Source organism: Euprymna scolopes, chromosome 46, assembly GCF_053919585.1.
Source record: "Euprymna scolopes isolate OS-2025 chromosome 46, ASM5391958v1, whole genome shotgun sequence".
NCBI classification, from domain to species: Eukaryota; Metazoa; Mollusca; class Cephalopoda; order Sepiida; family Sepiolidae; genus Euprymna; species Euprymna scolopes.
Genome location: NC_136527.1, coordinates 141,506,536 through 141,530,362, shown reverse-complemented (window position 1 = coordinate 141,530,362; position 23,827 = coordinate 141,506,536). Strand labels below are relative to the sequence as shown.

Sequence of the window (23,827 nt, the reverse complement as noted above, 5' to 3'; positions counted from 1 at the left end):
AGACCGATTTATTTTCTGATTGTACACGTAAACTATAACATAAAAAATTATGCTTCACCAGTGTTCGCACACATATTTTTAATAAAATTATCAAGTTATTAAGTTAGATCCATGTCCAAGGAACCTATATCTAAAATTTCAAGTGTTTAGACCCAAAATTTCCGGAGGAGTTTGGTAGAGTTCTCAAAGGTCTAATCGTTGAACTTTGATCGTTTACCAGCCAAATTTCTGGCCGACAACCGATCACAAAGATTTTCCCAAATCTCAGTACCCTGTATACCAAATTTCGAGTCTGTAGACTAAAAATTGACAGAGTTATTGCGTAGGGAAATGTACACAGACAGACACACAGTTCACTTTTATAGATATATAGATTTAGTGAAATATTTAATGTTAAATTAGAAGATCGGGCAGGATTCTGTACTGAGTTTGTTGCTATTTATAAGCATTGTCCAGATAGTTTGAGTTCCGTGTGGAATGTCCTGAAGAGATGATGTCTGCTGATAATGTAATACTTTTCCATGAAAGAGTAAAAGGTTTACTTGTTTAGTTTAAAGAGAAATACTATGAAAAATAAAGGCCCGACATTGAAAGTCACCAAGACACACCATGAACACCAGTTAATTTTTGTTTTCGTTGCATTTTAAAAAACGAAATGCAATAATTGTTCTGCGACATGCCCTACATGTTTTACTGACGGCACTGCATATTAAGATGAGACATCCTACCAATTATTATTTACTTTATTGATGGCGTTGAATATTAAGCTGGGACACCCTATCAAACACCAGATGCAACAGATAGTAAGCTGGTATTTCTATACCTTTGACCTGGCTGAAGCCATGAACAAAATCATATCCTCATGTCAGCAGTCATTTTCCCAAACTTACCGTGTTCAACAGAGAGTCGGGCGCCATTTTTAATTTTCCAATACGTTGGTAAACACTGTATGTTTTTCGAGTTGAATAAACATGTTACACCAAATAAAAACACTAAAACATTATCCAGTTCGTGTAAAAGGTTGGTGATCCCCAATAGGGGTCTCCTTGTCACATACAAGTCAATCCTTGCTCACGGACTCAATGTGACCTGTGCTCATCCTTTGCAAGGGATTCTTCGCAAGGTATCTCAGCATAGTAGGACCCATCAATCGATTTGGTCAGAATCACTTTCACCTTTGGGTTGATAGATTGCTGCTTCGTTGATCTTTCACACTGGAAATGAATCAATTTCATGCACACAAAAGAAAGACATACTCAATTATATCTATTCTACTGGTTAATTCAAGATAGATATACCCAATATATACTAATATACAATTGTTCAAATGTAGAGTTTGACAAAACTCTACTGAGTCTCAATTAGATTAATTACTCTCGGTTTTGTGGTGGTGACGGCTCAGAAAGAGAGAGGAGGGGTGACAACCCTTTGAGTGTATTTGGTTTCTCTCAAATCTCACCTTCAACTCTGGCGATTTCAGCCTGGGGACTTGTTTATGTAGTGAGGTGACGGGCTAGGTTGGGGTAGATCTCTGGACCAATCAGCACCAGCTACAACATCTCAGAGAAGGTCCTTCATCCCCGTGTGTGTACATGTGATTTTGCAAACTCTCTCAGGCCCGTTTTTCATGATCGAAAGGTTAACCCTGTGACCTCTTGGTCTGGTACTGCACTCAGAGGCCAAACAATCAGCGCTCGTCGGCATCGGAAACGAAATTATATTTTGTTATGCCTCTCAATGTGACATTAAGTTGTCATTTTTCACCAAAGAATAAAATTTATCGGGTTTGTATTACTGTACACATAGATTCGAAAAAGTTGTCAAAAAACAAATATATAACAAATACATGTTATCAAAGGCAAGATAAGTTACTTTTCTACCAAACTGGATATATTTTTCGTGTTTTTATTCAATATAACATGTTTATTCAGCTCGAAAACCATACAGTGTTTACCGATGTATTGGAACATTCAAAATGGCGTCTTATTCTCTCTTTAACACGGTAAGTGTGGGATAAGATGTTATAAATAAAAAACCGGATAAAATACTGTTAAAAACTCGCTCAATACATGTTACCGTGACATAGGTTGACATATATTCGGCGGGTTTTTAATAGGATTTTGTATAGTTTTTTATTTATAACACCTTTTTCCATACTTACGGTGTTAAAGAGGGTGTGAGACGCCATCTTGAATTTTCGAATACATCGGAAAACACTGCATGTTTTTCGAGCTGAATAAACATGTTACGTTGAATAAAAACAAAAAATATATCCAGTTTGGCAGAAAAGTAACTTATCTTGCCTTTGATAACATTTATTTGTTATATATTTGTTTTTTGACAACTTTTTCGAATCTATGTGTACAGTAATACAAACCCAATTTATCTTCTTTCAGCAGGGTTGGATGCCGTTGCCTGGCCATACAACAATAAATGAATAAAACAATCATATCTGCCCGGTATTCTCCAGTATTTCGGGAGCCTCAGCACCCCCCCCCCAATGGGGAACCCAATCGCTCTCTAGGACGGTCATGCCACAGAGGTAGAAAAGTAACTTATCTTGCCTTTGATAACATTTGTTTTTTGACAACTTTTTCGAATCTATGTGTACAGTAAAACAAACCTGAATATTCTCTTGTCATAATCCTTGTAATGACTACCTTACCAAAATTACGGATCTTTGGTTGTCACCGGCGATTCATCTGCTCCGCAGAAAACGGAATTCAAAAAGCGCCAACAATTTTTTATTTAACAAAATATTTAAATAAATAAAATATTTATAATTTTAATCGTCATAATTAAATAAATCTATTATAATTATTTTTGTTTTTTTTTAGAATTCATTTTTTTTCAAGCTTTTTATTTTTTATTTTCTGCGAACCTGCTGTTCTAGTCGACATCTTAAATTTTTATAACGACACCTTAAAACATTGACTGTAATTTTCAAAATTTTACAAATCATTTGAAGCAGATTGTAAAACGAGAAAAAGTAAGTATTTCTTGAATTATTGCACTATTTTTAAAATAATATTTTCACGTTTTACGAGATCTTTTTTGTGGGCCGCCCCTCAGTAAGGGTTTAGAAACCACCCAATATTTGTTACCATAACGTATATTGGGTGGTTTTCTAACAGAATTTTGTATAATTTTTTAGTTTTAAACAATTTCCAAAATTTTACGTGCCAACTCGCGGATGTTTTCCTTGTTCTCACGTAAACGCTTGACATTATTTGTTTTTCGAATCAATTAAACGTTTTCAAAGTGAGTAAAAACCACTGAAAACTTTTCAAGTAGGTAGAAGAGTAACTTGTCTTGTCTTTGATAACATTTATTGGTGCTAATGCACTTATTGACCCGCGCTATTTTTATAAATAGTATTTTCAAATTTAATTAAAGTTTTATGATGTCTTCTTTTTAATTATATTGTGAAGTTAAAGTACAGAATAGCTACAAAACACTCTCTCCTCCCAATGTTAAGAATGGCTTTCTAAATAATAACGTTATTATTTCAGCACGGATCAATAAGTGCACTAGTACCCATTTGTTTGTTATGTATTGTAGAAATAAAATGGAGGCTACTTACGGATGGGTGTCGCTGTCCGTCGGGGGGGGGGGGTGAACCAGCATGAGCAGATCTGTCTCACCGCCTAAATAGACTAAGGGAGTGCTGGGAGGCTTGTTCCTATTGGTTATAAAAGGCAACCTACAACCATCCCCATTATTTCTTCTTCTTCTCTTGTCACTTCGCTGAGTAAGTTTACGCGAGCGAGGCTAGAGTTTTGATTTCTTTTTCTTTTGATCTGTTACTTGTCCCATTGGTTAGGGGCGCAGAGAGCATTCTTTGCAACCCCTGATGACAGTGAACTACTGGATCCTGGACTTTTTCCAACAGTATTGAATTTTTACCTTTTTTTTTTTTTTTTTCGAATCTCTGGATTGTAAAACAACCCCCTTTTTCAATTAAATTGTTAAGTGAAAGTACAAAATAGGGTGCTTATACACTTATTGTGCCGCATTACTTTTTAATATTTTTTTTCAGGTTAAAAGATATCGTAAAACTTTAATTTGTTTATTATTTATACAATTGTAAAGAAACCGTACATCAAGTCTGTTGCCAAGGTCGCTGGAAAGATGGTGGGATCCTTCTACCGCTCCAGAAAATATCTCACTACTGATGCAATTCTCTATCTATCTATCTATAAAGCCAAGTACGTCCAAGGATGGAATACTGCTGCCATATCTGGGCAGGAGCTGCTAAAAACAGCCTATCCTGCCTTGACAGAGTACAAAATAGACTTCGTGGCTTAGTGGGGGATGCCCTTTTCTCTACCCTGCAACCTCTCTCCCACAGAAGAGACGTTGCAAGCCTATCCTTGTTTTATCGTTATTTCCATGGCAGGTGCTCGTCTGAACTCCAATCTCTGGTCCCCCCTCGCCAATCTTTCACGAAAAACACCCGTCTAGCTGAATCCACTGTGAAAAATTTCCCCCACTCTTTATCTGTGCATAATCAAAACGTGGATTCCATAAACAAAGCTTCTTTCTTAGAACTGCACGCCTGTGGAACTCTGTTCCGTCTGCCTGCTTCCCTCCGGACTACAACTTGGATGTCTTCAAGTCTAATGTTAACAAATTCCTAATGAACCGCCCCCCTAATTAAACACTTCATAAAATCTCCTCACTAACGTGATGTACTTGCAATAACCCTTATCCCTGAGTGGCTTCCGGGCCTTGATAAGTGGTGATCACTGTGTAAAAAAAAAAAAAAAAAAAAAAAAAAAAAGAATGGTTTTCTAAATAACATTGTTATTTCAGCATGATCCATGTTCTGCATAAGTACTAGTGATGGGACGATTTCAATATTTTTCAGGATACCGATATAATTACCGATTCCGATTCTTTATAAATGTCTAAATATTTGGTGCCAATGCACTTACTGATCCACGCTATTTTTTAATCATATTTCCAAGTTTAATTAAAGTTTTATGATATGTTTTTTGTTTTTTTTTAATTGTAAAGTTAAAGTACATAATAGTTACAAAACACCCCTCGCTCCCATGTTTAGAATGGCTTTTTAAATAATAACGTTATTATTTCAGCACGGATCAATAAGTGCACTGCACTAGTACCAAATATTTAATTATAAAATGGTTATTTTGACTTGATTACCATAAAGACATCTAAAATGTGCATGTATTTTCTCAAATATAAAAACACACTTGTGAAGGTTAACTATAGACTTTAGTTTTACTAAGAGTTTAAAATCAATAAATATTTAGGTGCTAGTGCAGAGAGTGATCCGCCCTATTTTTTAAATCATATTTTCAAGTTTAATTAAAGTTTTATGTTTTTTATTCAATTGTAAGGTTGAAGTATAGAATAGGTACAAAACACCCTCACCTCCCCATGTTAAGAATGGCTTTTTAAATAATAACATTATTTCAGCACGGATCAAATATTTAATTATAAAATGGTTATTTTGTCTCGATTACCGTAAAAACATGTATTGAAGACAAGACAAACTCTATAGTTAACCCCCACGTGTGTTTTTACGTTTGAGAAAATATATGCATATAAATATGCATATATTTTCTCAAACGTAAAAACACACGTGGGGGTTAACTCTAGATTTTTGTTTTACTAAGAGTTTAAAATAAAATTGTTAATTCTTTTTTTTTTTTATGCATATTTATTAGAATAGGTACAAAACACCCTCCTCCCCTCCCCATGTTAAGAATGGCTTTTTAAATAATAACATTATTTCAGCACGGATCATATATTTATCTGCTAATTATGTTAATTTTTGTATGTGTACTTAGTATTTTGTTTTTTAATAGAGAAAATAGTTCCCCGCATTTTTGTTTTTTTATCGCTAGTTTACTTGAATTGAGCATGAGTGAGCAGTGTTTTTCCTGTTTCAATAGTAGTCGAAGAGGGGGGGGTGACGAATCTCATCTTAAAAGTTTTGCAAGACACGAAAAGTAGTGACAAATAAATAAATTTACATAAATAAAACAAGAAAAAAAAATTAAACAAGGCAACATGAAATACATTTATTAGGAGTTAAGATGAATTTTAAAATTAATACTTAACGTATGTCTATACATAATGGTTCGGCGTCCGGTTTTTTAATTCTAATTTTTTTTTTTTTAATTTTTTTGTTTTATATATATATATAAAATATAATTATTCTTTTTCGCTGAAAATGAAATAAGTAATGAAATATAAAAAAAAACTCCAATTTCTAGCATAACTAGCATAACAAATAAGCAATAATTTTTTCCAAAGACAAAATATTTGAAAACCAAAACATTTATTGTATAAAAATGTAGCATTTATTGTATAAAAATGTAGGTACTAGTGCAAGTACACTTATTGATCCGTGCTGAAATAAAGTTTGAAGGTTTAATCATTAGTGTGAGCGACCGAAAAAATACATTTGCAAATTGCTTAGGACCTCTATCCAGTCACGGCTGATGGAACAAGAGCATGCTACTCCCGTGAAGTAAATAAAGGGTTCCGCTCGAAATTCCGTCCAAATTCCCGAGTTTGACAGAAACATTCCCGAGTTCAACAAGATACACCTGAAGAACGTCGGAGGTTATATCAACTGAAACGTGAAAATCACACTCAAGTTGAGAGCAGTAGTCCGATGAATAATAATACAAATAAATGTTATTCGAGGCAAGATAAGTTACTCTTCTACCTATCTAAATCCTACAGTGTTTATCGATATATTTGAAAAAGACAAATGGCGGCAAACCCTTTGTTAAATGTGTTAAGTATGGAAAAATGAGTTCAAACTAAAAAATTATACAAAATACTGTTAGACAGTCACCCTATATTAAATTTTAACGTGACATAGGCTGACATATATTCTAACAGTATTTGTATAATATTTTAGTTTGAACTCATTTTCCCAAACAATATATTCAACTAAGAGTTCGCCGCCATTTGTCTTTTTGAAATATATCGATAAATGCTGTATGATTTTCGAATGATTCGCAATTTAATAGTTTATAGAAGGTGCTTTTTGGTGACCATCACAAATATATAACAAATAAATGTTATCAAAGGCAAGACAAGTTACTCTTCTACCTACCTGGAAAAGATTTTAGTGGTTTTTACTCACTTTAAAGCATGTAATTGGTTCGAAAATCATACAGTGTTTATTAATATTTTTGAAAAAGACAAATGGCGGTGAGCTCTGAGTTGAAGATGTTAAGTTTGGGAAAATAAATTCAAACTAAAAAGTAAGGCTGTAGTGTTGCTTGCGACAACTTTATCATTCCTTTGCGACGACTTTATCATTCCTTGGGCGACAACTTTATCATTCCTTAAAAATCCAAATAATACACATAAGAAATTGCTGTTGAACTTGAGGTCGACCACTCAGCAGTCATTCATTAAAGCAAATAGGGAAATCAAAAAAGTTAGATAAATGGGTGCCACATGCATTGAAATCGTTTTGAGGTGTCAACAAAAACAACCCATTTCTCGAGCAGATCATGTGATGAGAAGTGGATTTGAAATTTGTCGAAAAGACTGTAAAAACGAATCTTTGGAGGCACATGCTGTTTCAAACGAAAATCTAATCTTTGCGATGTTTGCCCAACATAGGGCGCACTGCAAATACATTTAAATAAGTAAATAATAGAATTATTATGGTGAGGGGGATGAGAACATCTTTGCAAATTTTTCACCCTCGGATGTTCTGAGTAATACGTATGGTTCTGTGATTTATAAATAACCATGCGTGTGCCACGAATTTCATTGCTGACATGTTTACGATCCTTAGTAAGTCGCACTCTCCCTATCATTTGAAAATTTTAGAGACTCTTTTTATTAAGTCTTTGAGACCTCTTTGCAAGCAAAAAGAAAATCTTCTTGGATTTAATTTAGTTTCTATGTAATTTTCCCCCGTTTATTTATTTATTTTTTTCCTACCCCCGCCATATTCATGACTTTGTTTGTTTTAAATCGTATTTTCCTTGATTTAGCTTTGATAAGTGAGGAACGAAACCTGGTTAGCTAACCTTTATTTTCATTTTTTATTTTTTAAATTCATTATGCTTTTTGGTCTGTATTTAGCCGTTATATATATATATATATATATATATATATATATATATATATATATATATAGACAAACTTATCTTTAGTTGACCTTTAGCAACTAAATATTTTCGTTTACTAGCCAAATAGAAAAGTTACTAGCCAAACCCACGTGATTTTTGGAATATGACATCTTTATTCTGTGACAATTATGTGCATAATAAAGTTTTTTCTGTATTATTTTTTAATAAGTGTAATTCTAAATATACAACAACTTTTGAAGGCATAAACATTCTAATTTCTTCAGATATGTTTTTAAACAGCCTTCGTTAAAAAAAAAGTATATTCTATTAAACTTTTATTGTTTAAATAATTTTACTTTGTTTATTTTATTAAAAAAAAAAATGTTGAAAAGATATTTTTCACTCAATAGTGAACTTTGTAAGATTGTCAGTGAAAGAAATACAATCGCCAAAAGATAAGCATTTCATTATTTCTAGTCGCCATTTTGAAATATCACTCGCAAATGCAACGGTTTCATTCACAATGTAGAGTCTTACTGTGACAAGGGTCATTGACACACTCACACAAGAGAACTTTACAGAAATTATTGGAACGGTACAAGTGTATTGCAGCCAGAGGAGATTACTTCGAAGGGGGCTAGAGTTACTAGCCAAACCCACATGATTCTTAGACTATGACGTCTTCCTTCTGTTTTTTTTTAAATGTAATTCTAAATATGCAACAGATTTTATGTTGATAGATTCTAATTTTTTCAGTTAAAAAAAAATATGAGTATATTGATTTATTAAACTTTTATTGTTTAAATAATTTAACTTTGTTAGTTTTATTTTAAAAATAAAAAACAGCTGAAAAGATATTTTCACTTAGTAGTGAGCTTTGGAAGATTGTCTGTGAAAGAAACCTAATAGCTCGAAGATGAGCATTTCATTATTTCTAGTCGTCACTTTGAAAAGTCATTCGCAAATGCGACTGTTTCACTCACAATGTAGAACCCTGTCTATAATAGAAAGCTGAACGTCTCTGTGTGTGTCTGGTCACGAATAGGCTCCTATATGGTTGACTATTATAGAAAACTGATCACATATAATGATAGATGTATCGGGACACAGAAATGGGTATGTTTGATCTGGCATAATGATGATTCATTAAATTTTTGGGGTCTGCGTACGCACCTGGTCCACAAAGTATGGAAATAAAAAATTAAAAAAACGTTTACAAGTGTTTTTGATATAGATGTACATAAGAATACTTTGATGTTGTAACTTAAATAGGGATGGTACAATAAAATTATGGGGTCTGCGTTCCTGCATGACCTCCATAGAATGGAAATAGGTACAAACATTAATAAAGACTTTTCATATCTATCTGCATAAGTATACTTTGATAATTATGTTTCAGTTTGAAGAAATATGGTATAATAAAATTATGGGGTGTTCGTTCGCGCCTGACCTCCATAGAATGGAAATATGTCACAATGTTAACAAGGTTTTTTAATATAGATCCACAGAATATTGTGGTAAGTGTTTCAGCGTGAACAGGTATGGTATAATAAATTATGGGGTTTATCTATTTTATTTTTACTTTCATCATATTTTGCTTTGGTTTTGATACCTCCAAATTCGAAGCTATCTTTTTACAACCCTTCCTTTTCATAACCTATCATACTTTCATAATAAGTCAGAGTCCATTTGCTGTAGGATGTTTTTGAACCCAGTCAATGACGGTTACTTTTGCTAGTATATATATATATATTGCCAGCAAGTCATTATTCAAGCATGTCTGATTGAACATAACAGAGGTCTTTTTCCTGATTTTTTGTTAGATATCTTTACGATTCGCTGAGCGGTCTTTTTTTTATTTCGACTGGCATGTTATTTATTATAGTGGTCAGTAGTTTGGCCATATTCTTCTCAAGCGCTTTTCTATTGGTACCTCCGATTGTTGTTTTCTTTTTCTTTATTGAGGCTTGGTGTATTTATAGTTTTTTGTTTTTGTTATAAAGGTATGTATATATACTAGCATGGATACCCAGTGTTGCGGTTTGGCCACACCTACTATACTAAGGATGTTGAGCAGTTTTTTTATTATTATGTCAACTCCATCGTTATCCCAACAAAAATTTCAAAAATAAAAGAACGAATAAAAACAGGAAAGTATCCCCCCCCTCCCGAAAAAAGAAGTATGTGACAAACTCTTCACCAGATATTTCGACAGAAGGGATACGAAGAGAAGTTATTCTCCGGATATTGAGCACCTTTCTGTGACCATATTCCAGTTTAAGCAAATTTCTTCTATGTTACCTCAGTAGCTCTTGTTGCAACGAACACAAACTGTAAATAATTCAGTTTCAAAAATACCAAAATAGAAATACAAGTTTTTATAAATATGTTTTTATGTTATATAAATGATGAGTTTTGACTTATTGTGTGTTATTAAAAGAAAAAAAAAACTAGCAGTTACAATGTAAAAAAAAAACGTGAAGAGAAAAAACTGGCAAAAAAATGAAAGTTTTTTTTTTGTTTTTGTTTTAAATAAAGAATCGTAGTTGAACTGGATTGTTTGTTTATTTTGAAATAAAAATCCACTGGACCAAAACATTAATTGCGAAATCACGGAAATTATTTTATTTAAACTAATTCTAAAAAATTATGCTTGAAAGTTTTTAGTTTTAATATCCGCTGAAAAAGAAAACAAAAATAAAAAGAACAAAGTTCGTGTCCAGGGGAAATAACTCAAACCAGTTTATAAAAAAATCAATGTCGGTAAAAATGAATTAAATATGTTATCAATATAAATCAAATTTAAATAATAAACCTAAATAGAACACTTAAAACAACTCTCTCACTATAAACAACTAACACCCCACTATTTAATAAAATCGATTTTCCTTAATGTAATATGCAAATAATGTCACCTCTTAATTGTATATTTTGAAAGAATCATACTATATATAGAAATGAATGAAACATTAAAGTAATGGACCTTTTGTATATATTAATCAAATTGTGAACAAACAAACAGACAGGAATACGAATTTATATATATATATATATATATATATATATATATATATGTATATATATATATATAGATTATACATATATAGTGGGGCAGATTGCTGAAACAATCTTTCACTTGGTGCTTATATCACTAAGTGAAAGATTCTTTTAGAATATTGAGATAACCTGCCCCACTAATATATAGTAACACGGAACAGGTTTGGAGGTCAGACATGTGACATGCAAGCCTACCCCAGCTATAGGCCAGCTAGCAAGGTTTTTTTAAAACTGTAAAAGTATTTATCTTAGTATATCTGGTTATTATGGTTTATAATCGAATATCTTTTCTCGCTTAATCTGAAAAAATATACAAAAAAATATGCAGAAAAAAAAGACCCCATGAAAACGTGAAAAAAAAAATCTCTTTTTTAAAATGTATTTTTCTCAAACCGTCCATTATTTAATTGTTTTTTTTTTATTTTTGGGGGGGTCGTTTTTTTTTTTTTTTAAATACAATCCAACCCTTATGAATATCGGGTCCATCTTCTAGTGCACTAATGGCCAGTTTTTATTCTCACGCATGGACGAAGTGACCTTTCACAAATATATGGATAATATTAATTTTAAGGGAATCTTAAAAAAATATATCTAGTCAGGGCTCTTTTTTTTTTTTTAATAAATAATCACCTAAAACAATCACACACACGCATATATATTTAATGAAAACAAAGTGCTATGGTAAACTTCAAACTAATATAAATAACAGTATTTATATATAGAAAATTTAATCCCAACCGAATTAAAAAAAACTTATATTTATAGGAGTCTGTGACATAATTGTATTGTATGCACACCCGGTGTGAATGAAAACCCCATTATATCATTATACCATCTTTTTTTTTTAATTGTTGTCACACATCACAAGATGATTCGGTATTTCTGCAGTTTAAATCCCTTTTTCTATCCATATTGTGTTGAAATCATAACAAATCAAAATTTTGCCATCCTAAAATAGAAATGTTCTTTGATGTGTGCATGAGAATCTGGAGTGCACTTTGTTACTGATATCTCTGTTGCCACTTTGAAATTGACAAACCCAGCTCCTAACAGTGCTGACATCAACTGCATCAACTTCGTAAATGTTCACAGGCACCGGTGAATGTTAATCGGTTTAATATTTCTACATGTAAGAATTTAATAACACATCTGTGTTTCTGATACACGTCCATGACAGGGGTTGCTTTCTTAGAGTCTCGTACTATCAATAAGTCCTGGATATGACCTTGAACTTGCGGGCTTTGAGGAGTGTGGAGCCACCCTTTAATTGCCATTGCTCCCAGGTCCACTCTGACCCAGAGTGGTAGTACCTGTTAGTGCCCCAACTATGGGTTAAATAGAAATCGACTTGAAAACAACAAATATATTCTATTAAAAAAATTTTTCTTCAAAATCTTTGGATTTGGCATTAAATAACCTGAAAAGGGTTGATATGCCGTAAAACAAAAACAACCAACCAACCTACTTTTTGGATGGATGCCTGTGTGTGACATGGCTGTTGAGTCCGAGTGTATGGTGGAAAAGTTGTGGAGTGCTCGCAGGGTAGGGTGGTGGGCACAGATTCATTCTTGTCACTCTTTTCTTCTTCTCTGCCTAACCTCTTCATTTTCTTTTATTCTCTCCTCAAAGTTCATGTTGCCATTGTGTGCTGCATCGACACCTCTCACATGAAAAAGGCTTCTCACCCGTATGTATATGCATCTGGGTCTTCAGATGGGACCCATGTGAGAACGTACTACAACATGTTCCACAGGAGAAGAGCCTCTCTCCGTTGTGCATGTGCACGTGGCCTTTCAGAACCAAATTGAAGCCTCATATGCGTATACATACGGGCGAGAAGCCTTTTTCATGTGAGAGGTGTCAATCAGTGTTCACGCGGAATTCTCACCGGAAGAACCAACTGAGAAATCATTCTCGTGTGAAAAACGTTGATCATTATTTTAAAAAAAAATTCCCACTTGAATGCAACGAGAACATAATGCAAATAAACCGCTTTTCTGTGGAATGTGCCTGTCATCGTTTAACGAGAAATCAATATTGATGGCACACATGTGACTTCATGCAGGTTACAGACCATTTTCTTGCAAACTATGTTGAATTTTCCAATGAATCCAGTTTGAAAAGGCATACGCTAATAATGTGTACTGAAAATACACTTTCCCCAAGTGATATTAGCTCGAGTACCAGTACGAATCTGGATACTCCACCAGACTAGATTATTTTCATTTTCTTTCCTTCTCTCCTCGGTGCCACATCTTTCAATAGAGATTAGTACACCACTCTATAATAATAAATACGAAATCTGCATGAATAAATTTACATGAATTAATATATATCCAAGCATATTTTATGATTGGGCAACTAACTTTATTTAACTTTCCACATGCTCTCCATCATTAAATACAAAGGGTAATACTAATGCGACACACATATCAAAAATGAACTAAGATGAATGTACAAAATGTATTTTGACTCCTTAAAAACTCATAACAAATATTATAAACTTATTTCATGTTTTACAAATTCTAAGACAACTATTGATAATTCGTATCTTGGAGATTATTGAGTTAACTGTTATAGTCTTCAGATTTAACTGCACAACTTTTACGTCCATGAAACTTCGACCTCCTGCAGGTGTATCGTGTCAGACTCGGGAAGGTTTCTATGGAATTGGGGAATCTGCATGGAATTTCAAATAGATTTTTTAGTCAAGCCAAGGGATAACGTGCTCTCGTTTCGTCAGCACCAGCGTGGGAGAAGTTCTAAGTAATTAGCAATTGTACTCTGAGTGTCACGTTAGAGACGTGGATAATGTTCGAAATCACGGTAAAGAAGACAATCATACGAGAGAAGTCTCAACGGCAACAAGAAAACACCCGTGCCAGGAGAATGACGAAATGAAATAAATGTAGTCGTACAGAAATAATAATGATAATAATAATAATGATAATAATAATAATAATAATAAAACTATAAAAGAATGGTTTGTAAAAAATCTAAACATTACACAAACAATAGCTTCGTTCTGTTTAGTTTAGGAAAAGATAAAGATTGAAAATATGAAGACAGGGAGTCATTAACATTTATATATTAGACTAGCAAAGAGGGGGGAAGCGGCTTTGGCCAACCTTAAAACATGCTTAAATATGATATTTTAATTTGTCCAGATTTCGTATATTTAATAATTTATTAATATTTATTATTATATAGCCTTTTATATATTAGACTAGCAAAGAGGGGGGGACTTCGGCCAACCTTAAAATATGCTTAAATATGATATTTTAATTTGTCCATATTTCGTATATATTATTATAGTTAATAATTTATTATTATTAATATTTATACAGCCTTTTATATATTAGATTAGCAAAGGGGGGGCAGCTTTGGCCAACCTTAAAATATGCTTAAATATATTTTAATTTGTCCATATTTCGTATATATTATTATATTTATTATTATTAATATTTATTATCATATTTATTATTAATAATATTTATTATTATATAGCCTTTTATATATTAGACTAGCAAAGAGGGGGGGGACTTCGGCCAACCTTAAAATATGCTTAAATATGATATTTTAATTTGTCCATATTTCGTATATATTATTATAGTTAATAATTTATTATTATTAATATTTATACAGCCTTTTATATATTAGATTAGCAAAGGGGGGGGCAGCTTTGGCCAACCTTAAAATATGCTTAAATATATTTTTATTTGTCCATATTTCGTATATATTATTATATTTATTAATATTTATTATTATATAGCCTTTTATATATTAGACTGGCAAAGAGGGGGGGGTCTTTGGCCAACCTTAAAATATGCTTAAATATATTTTAATTTGTCCATATTTCGTATATATTATTATATTTATTATCATATTTATTATTAATAATATTTATTATTATATAGCCTTTTATATATTAGACTAGCAAAGAGGGGGGAGGGCGACTTGGGCCAACCTTAAAATATGCTTAAATATGATATTTTAATTTGTCCGGATTTTGTATATATTATTATAGTCGTAATTTCAAAAGGAAAAACAAAGTATTTGGGTGCTATCAGCTAGAATCGAAACTGAAATCAAAACTGTAGTGTTCAAAGCTGGTGATGTTACCACTGTGACACACATGAACTGATTAAAATTGAACTAAGAACGATTTTTAAAAAAATTTTGACTCTATTTGACCCCTTAAAAACTATTTTAATTGTATAAAGGCTTATAAAAGAACTACATAAAAAATTCAATCATTTAAGGCCCAAGTGCTGCTCTGTGACTTTTAGTTTTGGAAGAGATAGTTTAAATATATGGAGGCATAGAGACAGACGGACATAATAAATTAGATTTGTGTGGGCTTTGTTGATCTTTGTTAGGCAGACAGATTAGCAAGGAGTGGGGCAGCTTTGGCCTACCATAAAATATGCTTAAACATATTTTAATTTGTCCAGATTTCGTATATACAGTGTGCACTTTAAAAAGATTATAACTTTATTTGTATTTGCAATAGAAATAATCTGTAAAATGGATTTGAAAGAAGTAAATCTATATTTTTTAATCTTTTATTGAAATTTTATTTAACTTTCCACATGCCCTCCATCATTAGCAATACAAAGGGTAATACGATTTTGCAGTTCACGAAAAACATTTGCCAAATGATTCATAGTAATGCCTGAAATCACATTAGTTATTCTAGCTTTCAAATCTTCCTATGAACTATGTTTGGTTGCATACACAATTGTTTTCACATGTCCCCATAAAAAAATCTAATGGAGTCAAATCTGGTGAACATGGAGGCCAATGAAATGGTCCATCCCCTTCCGATCCATCTATTAGGAAATTCCTGATTTAGAAACTGTCTAACATGCCGAGCAAAGTGACAAGGAGCGCCATCTTGTTGAAACATTGTATCATCTTTCAAGTTCAATTGTTCAAGTTGCGAAATAAAGTAATTCTGCAACATATCTAAGTAGCTGTCACTGTTAATAACACAATTTTCAAAAAAATATGGCCATATGATTCGATTTATTCCCAAAGCACACCACACATTAACTTTAAGAGAATCCCTTTCATGTTCAACAGTTTCATTTGGGTTTTCAGTTCCCCAAATTTGGCAATTATGCCTGTTGACCTTGCCACTAATGTGAAATGTTGCTTCATCAGAAAACAGTAAATTACTCAAAATGCATCATCATTGCAAAGTTTTTCATTGAACTGGTGACAGAAAGTTAGCCGTGCATAATAATCCTCTTCTAACAACTGTTGATGTAATTGAATTTTGTAAGCTTTCATATGAAGTTTTGCCCGCAGAATCTTATGCACAGTAGACTTTGGCAGCCCGAGCTCCAATGATGCCCATCTTACAGACTTTCTTGGACTTGCAGTGAAGGATTCTTTTATGGAAGCAACACTTTCGTCACTGACACATGGCCTTCCAGACCATGGTTTATCATGGACAGAGCCTGTCTCTTTAAATTTTTTCATCCATTTAACGATGGTGTTCCTATGAGGAGTTTTTTTATTGTATTCAATTCTAAACTTTCTTTGTACAGCAATAGTAGATTTCAATTGAGCCAACCAAAGGACACAGTTTACTTTTTCCTCAATTGAAGCCATGGGATTGATTCTTAAAAACATAAGAAAATATTTTTTACTTATCTAAAAATTTTTACGAATTTTGTGGTGAAAAATTATTCAATAACTATTATATAATATAATAAATTGCGATTATTCAATAACTATTATATAATATAATAAATTGCGATAGAAATAATCTGTAAAAAATGTTATAAAGTTTCATGTATCGAGTTTTAAGCTAGATACATGAAACGTTATAACATTTTCTACAGATTATTTCTATCGCAAATATAAACAAAGTTATAAATTTTTTAAAGTGCACACGAACTTTATGAACACCCTGTAATATAGTCGTGATTCAAAAAAAAATATATATATATATATATTTGGTGCCATTAGATAGAATCTAAACCAAAAGCAAAACTCTAGGATTCAGGATTAGGGTGATGTTACCACTGTACGAAGTACTAATATTAATTTAGTTTTGGAAGAGATAGTTTAAATATATGGAGGCAGAGAGACAGACAGACATAATAAGTTATATAAATTAGATTTGTGTGGTCTTTGTTGATCTTCATTAGGCAGACATAGATTAGCAAGGAGGGGGGCAGCTTTGGCCTACCATAAAATACGCTTAAATATATTTTAATTTGTCCAGATTTCGTATATAATATAGTCATGATTTTTAAAATAAAAAAAAATATTTGAGTGCCATTAGATAGAATCGAAAGCAAAAGCAAAACTCTAGGATTCAGAGCTGGTGATGTTACCACTGTACAAAGTACTAATATATTAATTCAGTTAATGAAAACCCTATGTGTTAATACGATGTCTTTGTTTCTATTTTCAGATGCACGTTTATTGAAATGAGCAAGTTTTTAACTTCAAACGACAAAGAAACACGGAAATATTCAAAGTAACAAAAGAAATAACCTTAAGAGTTCTGCATTTCTACTAAGCTTGATACTCAAATAGATGAATGATAGACTCTTTAAATCCAGTAAGACCAAAAGACCAAAAATATATCATAACACAGTTACGTGGTCAATATGTAATGGAACATTAATTAAGTTCGTAAAATAACTTAACGAATCCAGATTTAAACTATCAGCATAAACACATGCTGCAGAATGAGTACAGATTAGATGAATTCTTGTTGAAATATAATATGCAAACTTGTACAGGAGAAACACTATATTCTTGTGAAGTTCAACCAAAGAGAACTTGAGTGCCTACCGCCAGTATCTATTTCATTAATATTCCTTAACTCTTTACTAACTTAACGAGTCCATACACTGTCTTATTTTAATAATTTTTAATTAAAGACAATGCAATAGAGAAAAGATTTTACAACTGGCTTAATAAAAAAGAATCATCAGAAATACTTAGAAGCAAACATTCAACTCGAATGTCTAAGGTCTCTCTAGACAGGGGTTTGTCAGAACAACCTGGCATGAAGATATTTTTCGATACAAGTAAACCCTGACTAAATATTCAAAATAGCAATGCCCCCTTGGTATGGTTTACTCATACTGGCTTTTATAAGGAACTAGCGGGGGGTACCCGGTGTTGCCCAGGTGTTTGGAGGTGTAAAAAAAAAAAAAAGTTTTAGTAGGAAGGTAAGATTGAACCTCAAAGCCTTGACGCGAAGGTGGAAACGAAAGGGAAAACAAGCCAGCTACCTAATCATCTCGGCCACGAAGGAGAGTAATTGATAAGTGTGTTCAGTTAAAGTTTATAAACTGAAATATACAGGTGCGAGGAAGTGACGTGATATTTGACCTGGTTTTGCGCTTCAAGCCAGCCGCCCCATCATTCGCTTTTCGAAGATGCGGCGAGCTGGTAAAAAGTCGGGCAAATTAAATATACACGCAACCCCCGTTAAGTCGTAGATATTATCATTTAGACGTGATATAAAAAGTTTTAAGAAGGAGCGACCCCCCCCCCCACCTCCAAGAAGCCCTTGAAAAAAAGCCTTTTGCAGACATAGACAAAAAGTGAACATACATATATGCATACACACATTTTCGCTTATATATATATAAGTGGTAGACCTTCTCCAAGTGATGTTACCTCAAATAGCAACACAAAGCTGGATACTCAACCATACCAGATGAATTTTTGTCCTGGAATCCAGTAATATCAAGAGACTGCAAGGAAGATATGCTTTAGCATATTCATTCTTTACAAAACAACATTTAAAACAAAAAACATAAAGCTTGAATGACCATTTTTGGACTATTATTACAGTGCGCCCAGATTTAAAACCATTAACATAAACACATTCTGCATGTTGCAGAATGAGTACAGACTAGATGAATTCTTGTTGAAATATAATATGCAAACTCGTACAGGAGAAACACTATATTCTTGTGAAGTTTAAGCGAAGAAAACCTTGAAAAAAGTGCCTACCTCAAGTATCTATTTCGTTTTACTTTCCAAACCCCAGAACGGGCCATATCCTGGGGTTCTACTGTATACGAAATCTACATAAATTAAAATATATCAAAGCATATTTTATGGCTGGGCTAATTCACTAATAAAAACCCTGTTAATACACTAATAAAAACCCTGTTAATTCACTTTAATAAAAACCCTGATGTCTTTTGATTTATTGAAATGAGCAAAATTTTAACTTCAATCAAATGACAAAGAAACATGGAAATATTCAAAGTAACAATTTTCATATTATTAAACTGAACATCTCAAAATGCGCTTAAATATGATATTTAGATTTGTCTGGATTACGTATATATTATAGTCGTGGTTTCAAAAGTAAAAAAAAGGTGACATCAGCTAGAACCGAAACTGAAATATATTTAAGCATATTTTATGGCTGGGCAACACCAGGTGGCCTACTAATATATTAATTCACTTAATAAAAACCCTGATGTCTTTTGATTTATTGAAATGAGCAAAATTTTCACTTCAAGAAACATGGAAATATTCAAAGTAACAATTTTCTTATTAATAAACTGAACATTTCATTCCTAAAATTTCACAAATAAGACAGCATTGAACACATTTTCCTAGCAAAATGAGACATCATTTCAGACAGGAAACATATTTTTGAAGTTTATGAATATGAAAAGCATATCTAAGGTGACCCTATTGAATATTAAAAGTTACAATTTTATGTGCAAAAATTAGTCACAGTTGAATATTGAAGCATGGATTTAGAGACACATCCCACCGCAGAAAATACAGAGGTTCCTGAAGGAGGCAAATCCTTGACTTTCGAAATTTGTGGAAATACATTCACACTTGTACAGGAGAAACACCATATTCTTGTGAAGTGCCTACCTCAAGCATCGATTTCGTTTTCCCAACCCCCAGAATGGGCCGTATCCCGGGGTTCTACTGTATATGAAATCTACATAAATTAAAAGATATCAAAGCATATTTTATGAGTGGGCAACACCAGATGGCCTACTAATATATTAATTCACTTAATAAAAACTCTGATGTCTTTTGATTTATTGAAATGAGTAAAATTTTAATTTGAATACTAAAATTTACAATTTTATGTGCAAAAAAAATTAGCCGCAGTTGAATATTGAAGCATGGATTTAGAGACAAATCCCACGGCAGAAAATACGGAGGTTCCAGAAGGAGACAAATCCTTGACTTGCGAAATTTGTGGAAACACATTCTCACGTAAGCCAAACCTTGCAAGGCATAAGCTGATACACTATGACTTGAAACCATTTTCGTGCGATGTGTGTCCGGCTGCGTTTTCACAGAAAATCAATCTTAAAACACACATGCGTATGCACAGTGGAGAGAAACCATTCGCCTGCACGGTGTGCAATGCTGCATTTTCTGCAAAGGGAACGCTGCAGACGCACATGAGGGTACACACTAAGGAAAAACCATTTTCATGCGAAACATGTGGCGCTAGATTTCCACATCAGTCTGGCCTGACGTATCATGTGCGAACACATGCGGGGATTAAACCTTATACATGCGGTATGTGCGGGTACGCCTCAGCGAGTAAATCACATTTGACCGTCCATATGCGAACCCACAGTGGGGAGAAACCGTTTGCATGCGGGGAGTGCGATGCGGCATTTGCAGATAAATCGGTTCTAAAAGGTCATATGCGTATGCACAATGGAGAGAGGCCCTTCTCCTGCGGAACATGTGGAAGTACATTCTCGCATGGGTCCCATCTGAAGACTCATATGCGTATACATACGGGCGAGAAGCCTTTTTCATGTGAGAGGTGTCAATCAGTGTTCACGCGGAATTCTCACCTGAAGAACCACATGCGCTTGCACGAGAAATCGTTCTCGTGCGAAAAATGTGGGTCAGTATTTTCCAAAAATTCTCACTTGAAAGTCCACATACGACGAGAACATAACGCAAATAAACCGTTTTCCTGTGGAATGTGTCCGTTGTCGTTTAACGAGAAATCAATATTGACGGCACACATGCGATTACACGCAGGTTACAGACCATTTCCTTGCAAAGTATGTCATATTGAATTTTCTGATGAATCCAGTTTGAAACGGCATGCGCTAATCATGCATACTAAAAATACACTTTCCCCAAGTGATGTTGATACTCCACCAGACTAGATTATTTTAATTTTCTTTCCTTTTCTCCTCAAAGTTCTCAGTGCCACATCTCTCAATAGAGGATTGGCTCTATAATAATAAATACGAAATCTGCATGAATAAATTTACATAAAATATATATAAGCATATTTTATAACCGGGCAACACCAGGTGGCCTTCTAATATATTAATTCAGTGAAACCCTAATGTCTTTTGATTTAATGAAATGTGCAAAATTTTAACTTCAATCAAACGACGATGAAACATGGAAATATTCAAGGTAACAATTTTCTTAATAAACTCATACGCTTAAATATGATATTTTAATTGTCTGGATTTCGTATATATTATATGATTTCGTATATATTATATGATTTCGTATATATTATAATTGTGATTATTATGTGATTTCAAAAGTAAAAAAAATATGTCATCAGCTAGAACTGAAACTGATCCGAGTGGTCGGAATGTAATTTAATAACACGGTTCGAGTGCAATGGCTGTGTTACCTTAGCAATTTATTTTTAAGACTTTCTTAAAAAACAGATGAAAGTTTAAAGAGTCAAGTCAGAAATTTCTAATATCTTCTTTTTCTTATTTCTCAAATTTGTTCCCTTGAATTTTACACACTTTTGAACATAGCTCAGGGGAAGTTGAGAGAAAAAGGTCTAAGAGGCTTGCATATTGATTGGGTGTATCGGGCACACGGGTGGGTTCGCGAACTATCTGAGTGAGGTCATAAGCAATGGCAAAATCATGACAAAACCTCCCCTCATCACCTGTCTTATTTGAATGGGTCAGCCATTCCACGTTATGGACGTTGAAGTCACCACAGATGTGGATGTTAGCTGAGGGATGTGAAGACAGTATGTGCTCTATTTTCTCAGTCCAATGTTAACAAATTCCTAATGAACCGCCCCCTTAAGTAAACACTCCATCAAATCTCCACACTAACGTAATGTACTTGCAATAACCCTTATCCCTGAGTGGCTTCCGGGCCTTGATAAAAAAAAAAAAAAACTTCTTTTACAGAGTAGCTTGAATCTGGATACTCCACCAGACTAAATTATTTTAATTTTCTTTCCTTCTTTCCTCAAAGTCCTCGGTGCCACATCTCTCAATAGATGATAAATACGAAATCTGCATGAATAAATTTTACATGAATTAAAAATATATATAAACATATTTTATGATTGGGCAACACCAGGTGGCATTAAAATCAGATGTAAAGAACACACACTGGTGAAAGAGAACTTGAATGCCTACTAGACACTGTCCTCGAGTGTCTAAGGTCTCTATGTAAAGGGGTTTGTCAGAGCAACCTGGAATGAGGGTACTTTTTCCATAGAAGTAAACCCTGACCAAATATTCAAAATCACATAGTATTCGCAACCCAAATAAGATCTCCTCACTATGGCTAACCTATATTAGCTTTTACAAGGAATGGTGCACCTTCTTCAAGTGATGTTACCTCAAGTAACAGCGCAAAGCTGGATACTCCACCAGACTAGATAAATTCTTGTCCTGGAATCCAGTAAAACGAAGAGACGAAAAGAAGATATAATATAACATATTTAAATGGTTAATTGGCGAAGGGAAAAATTATATTCTCAACCTCTTGACTAATTCAGTGTTTGTAAAGGAACTTTAATGGAACATTTGAATAGCTATGTATCTCATATAGAGTTCAAGTGTTAGCCCCTTGATTTCGGAGAAATAAAACAAAAATGTGATAGATTTTGTACATGTGAAAATTCATAAAATTTGGTGCTCATGAGGAAGGCCAGATGTATAAGATTTCTCCTTCTCCAAGTAACACTGCAGACCATAACAAAAATGTGTCCGTCGTCATTTAATGAGAAATCAGTACTAGCAGCAGACCTTTTATGCCAAGATCCAGCATGGATCAGGATACTCCACCAGACTAAATGAATTCTTGTCCTAGAATCCAGTAAAATCAAGAGACCAAAAGAAAGAAAACATTGAAATGGTCAAATGGGAAAAATGGTTAAATGGGAAACGAAAATCATATTCTCAACCTCTAATTCAGAACTTTAATGGAACATTTGAATAGCTATGTATCTCGTATAAATTTTTTTGACGTTTCTGAATTTTTGAGATGAGGATTGGTTATTCATATTATTTGGATTCATTGGACTCAAAAAATCAGAAACACAAGTTCATAGCAATCAAACGATTCATAATTGTGAATTAAAAATCAGCTTCAAAAGGAAAAGCAAAATCAACTACATTGTACGATCTCTAACGAGAAGACAAAATATAACAGCATGTCAAAAGATAGACTGACTGAATTGAAACAGATTTTATAATGGAGATAGAAAAGGAATATCTGCCTCACGACTTAAATGCTAGTTCTATTTTGGTGTCTTTAACTGCTCCCCCCCCCACACACACACACACTATTTTTGCTGATGAGGAGGCTACTCATCATAAAAATATCCCACCAGAATTTGTCAGCTCCAACCTGAAGAGTAACAACTGGCAGTACTTGAAGATGTCTATCACAAATTACACTGGAACAGTGTCCTGCAA

General features: G+C 33.4%; 1 protein-coding gene across 1 annotated transcript; it reads left to right on the top strand.

The window, feature by feature from the left end:
- Positions 1 to 2,865: 2,865 nt before the first annotated feature.
- On the top strand, positions 2,866 to 21,593 carry LOC145270784 (uncharacterized). Its single transcript, XM_080126379.1, has 2 exons — positions 2,866 to 2,989; positions 17,566 to 21,593. The coding sequence occupies exon 2, from the start codon at positions 20,279 to 20,281 to the stop codon at positions 21,293 to 21,295; it is 1,017 nt and encodes a 338-aa protein (XP_079982505.1). The 5' UTR covers positions 2,866 to 2,989; positions 17,566 to 20,278; the 3' UTR covers positions 21,296 to 21,593.
- Positions 21,594 to 23,827: the final 2,234 nt, after the last annotated feature.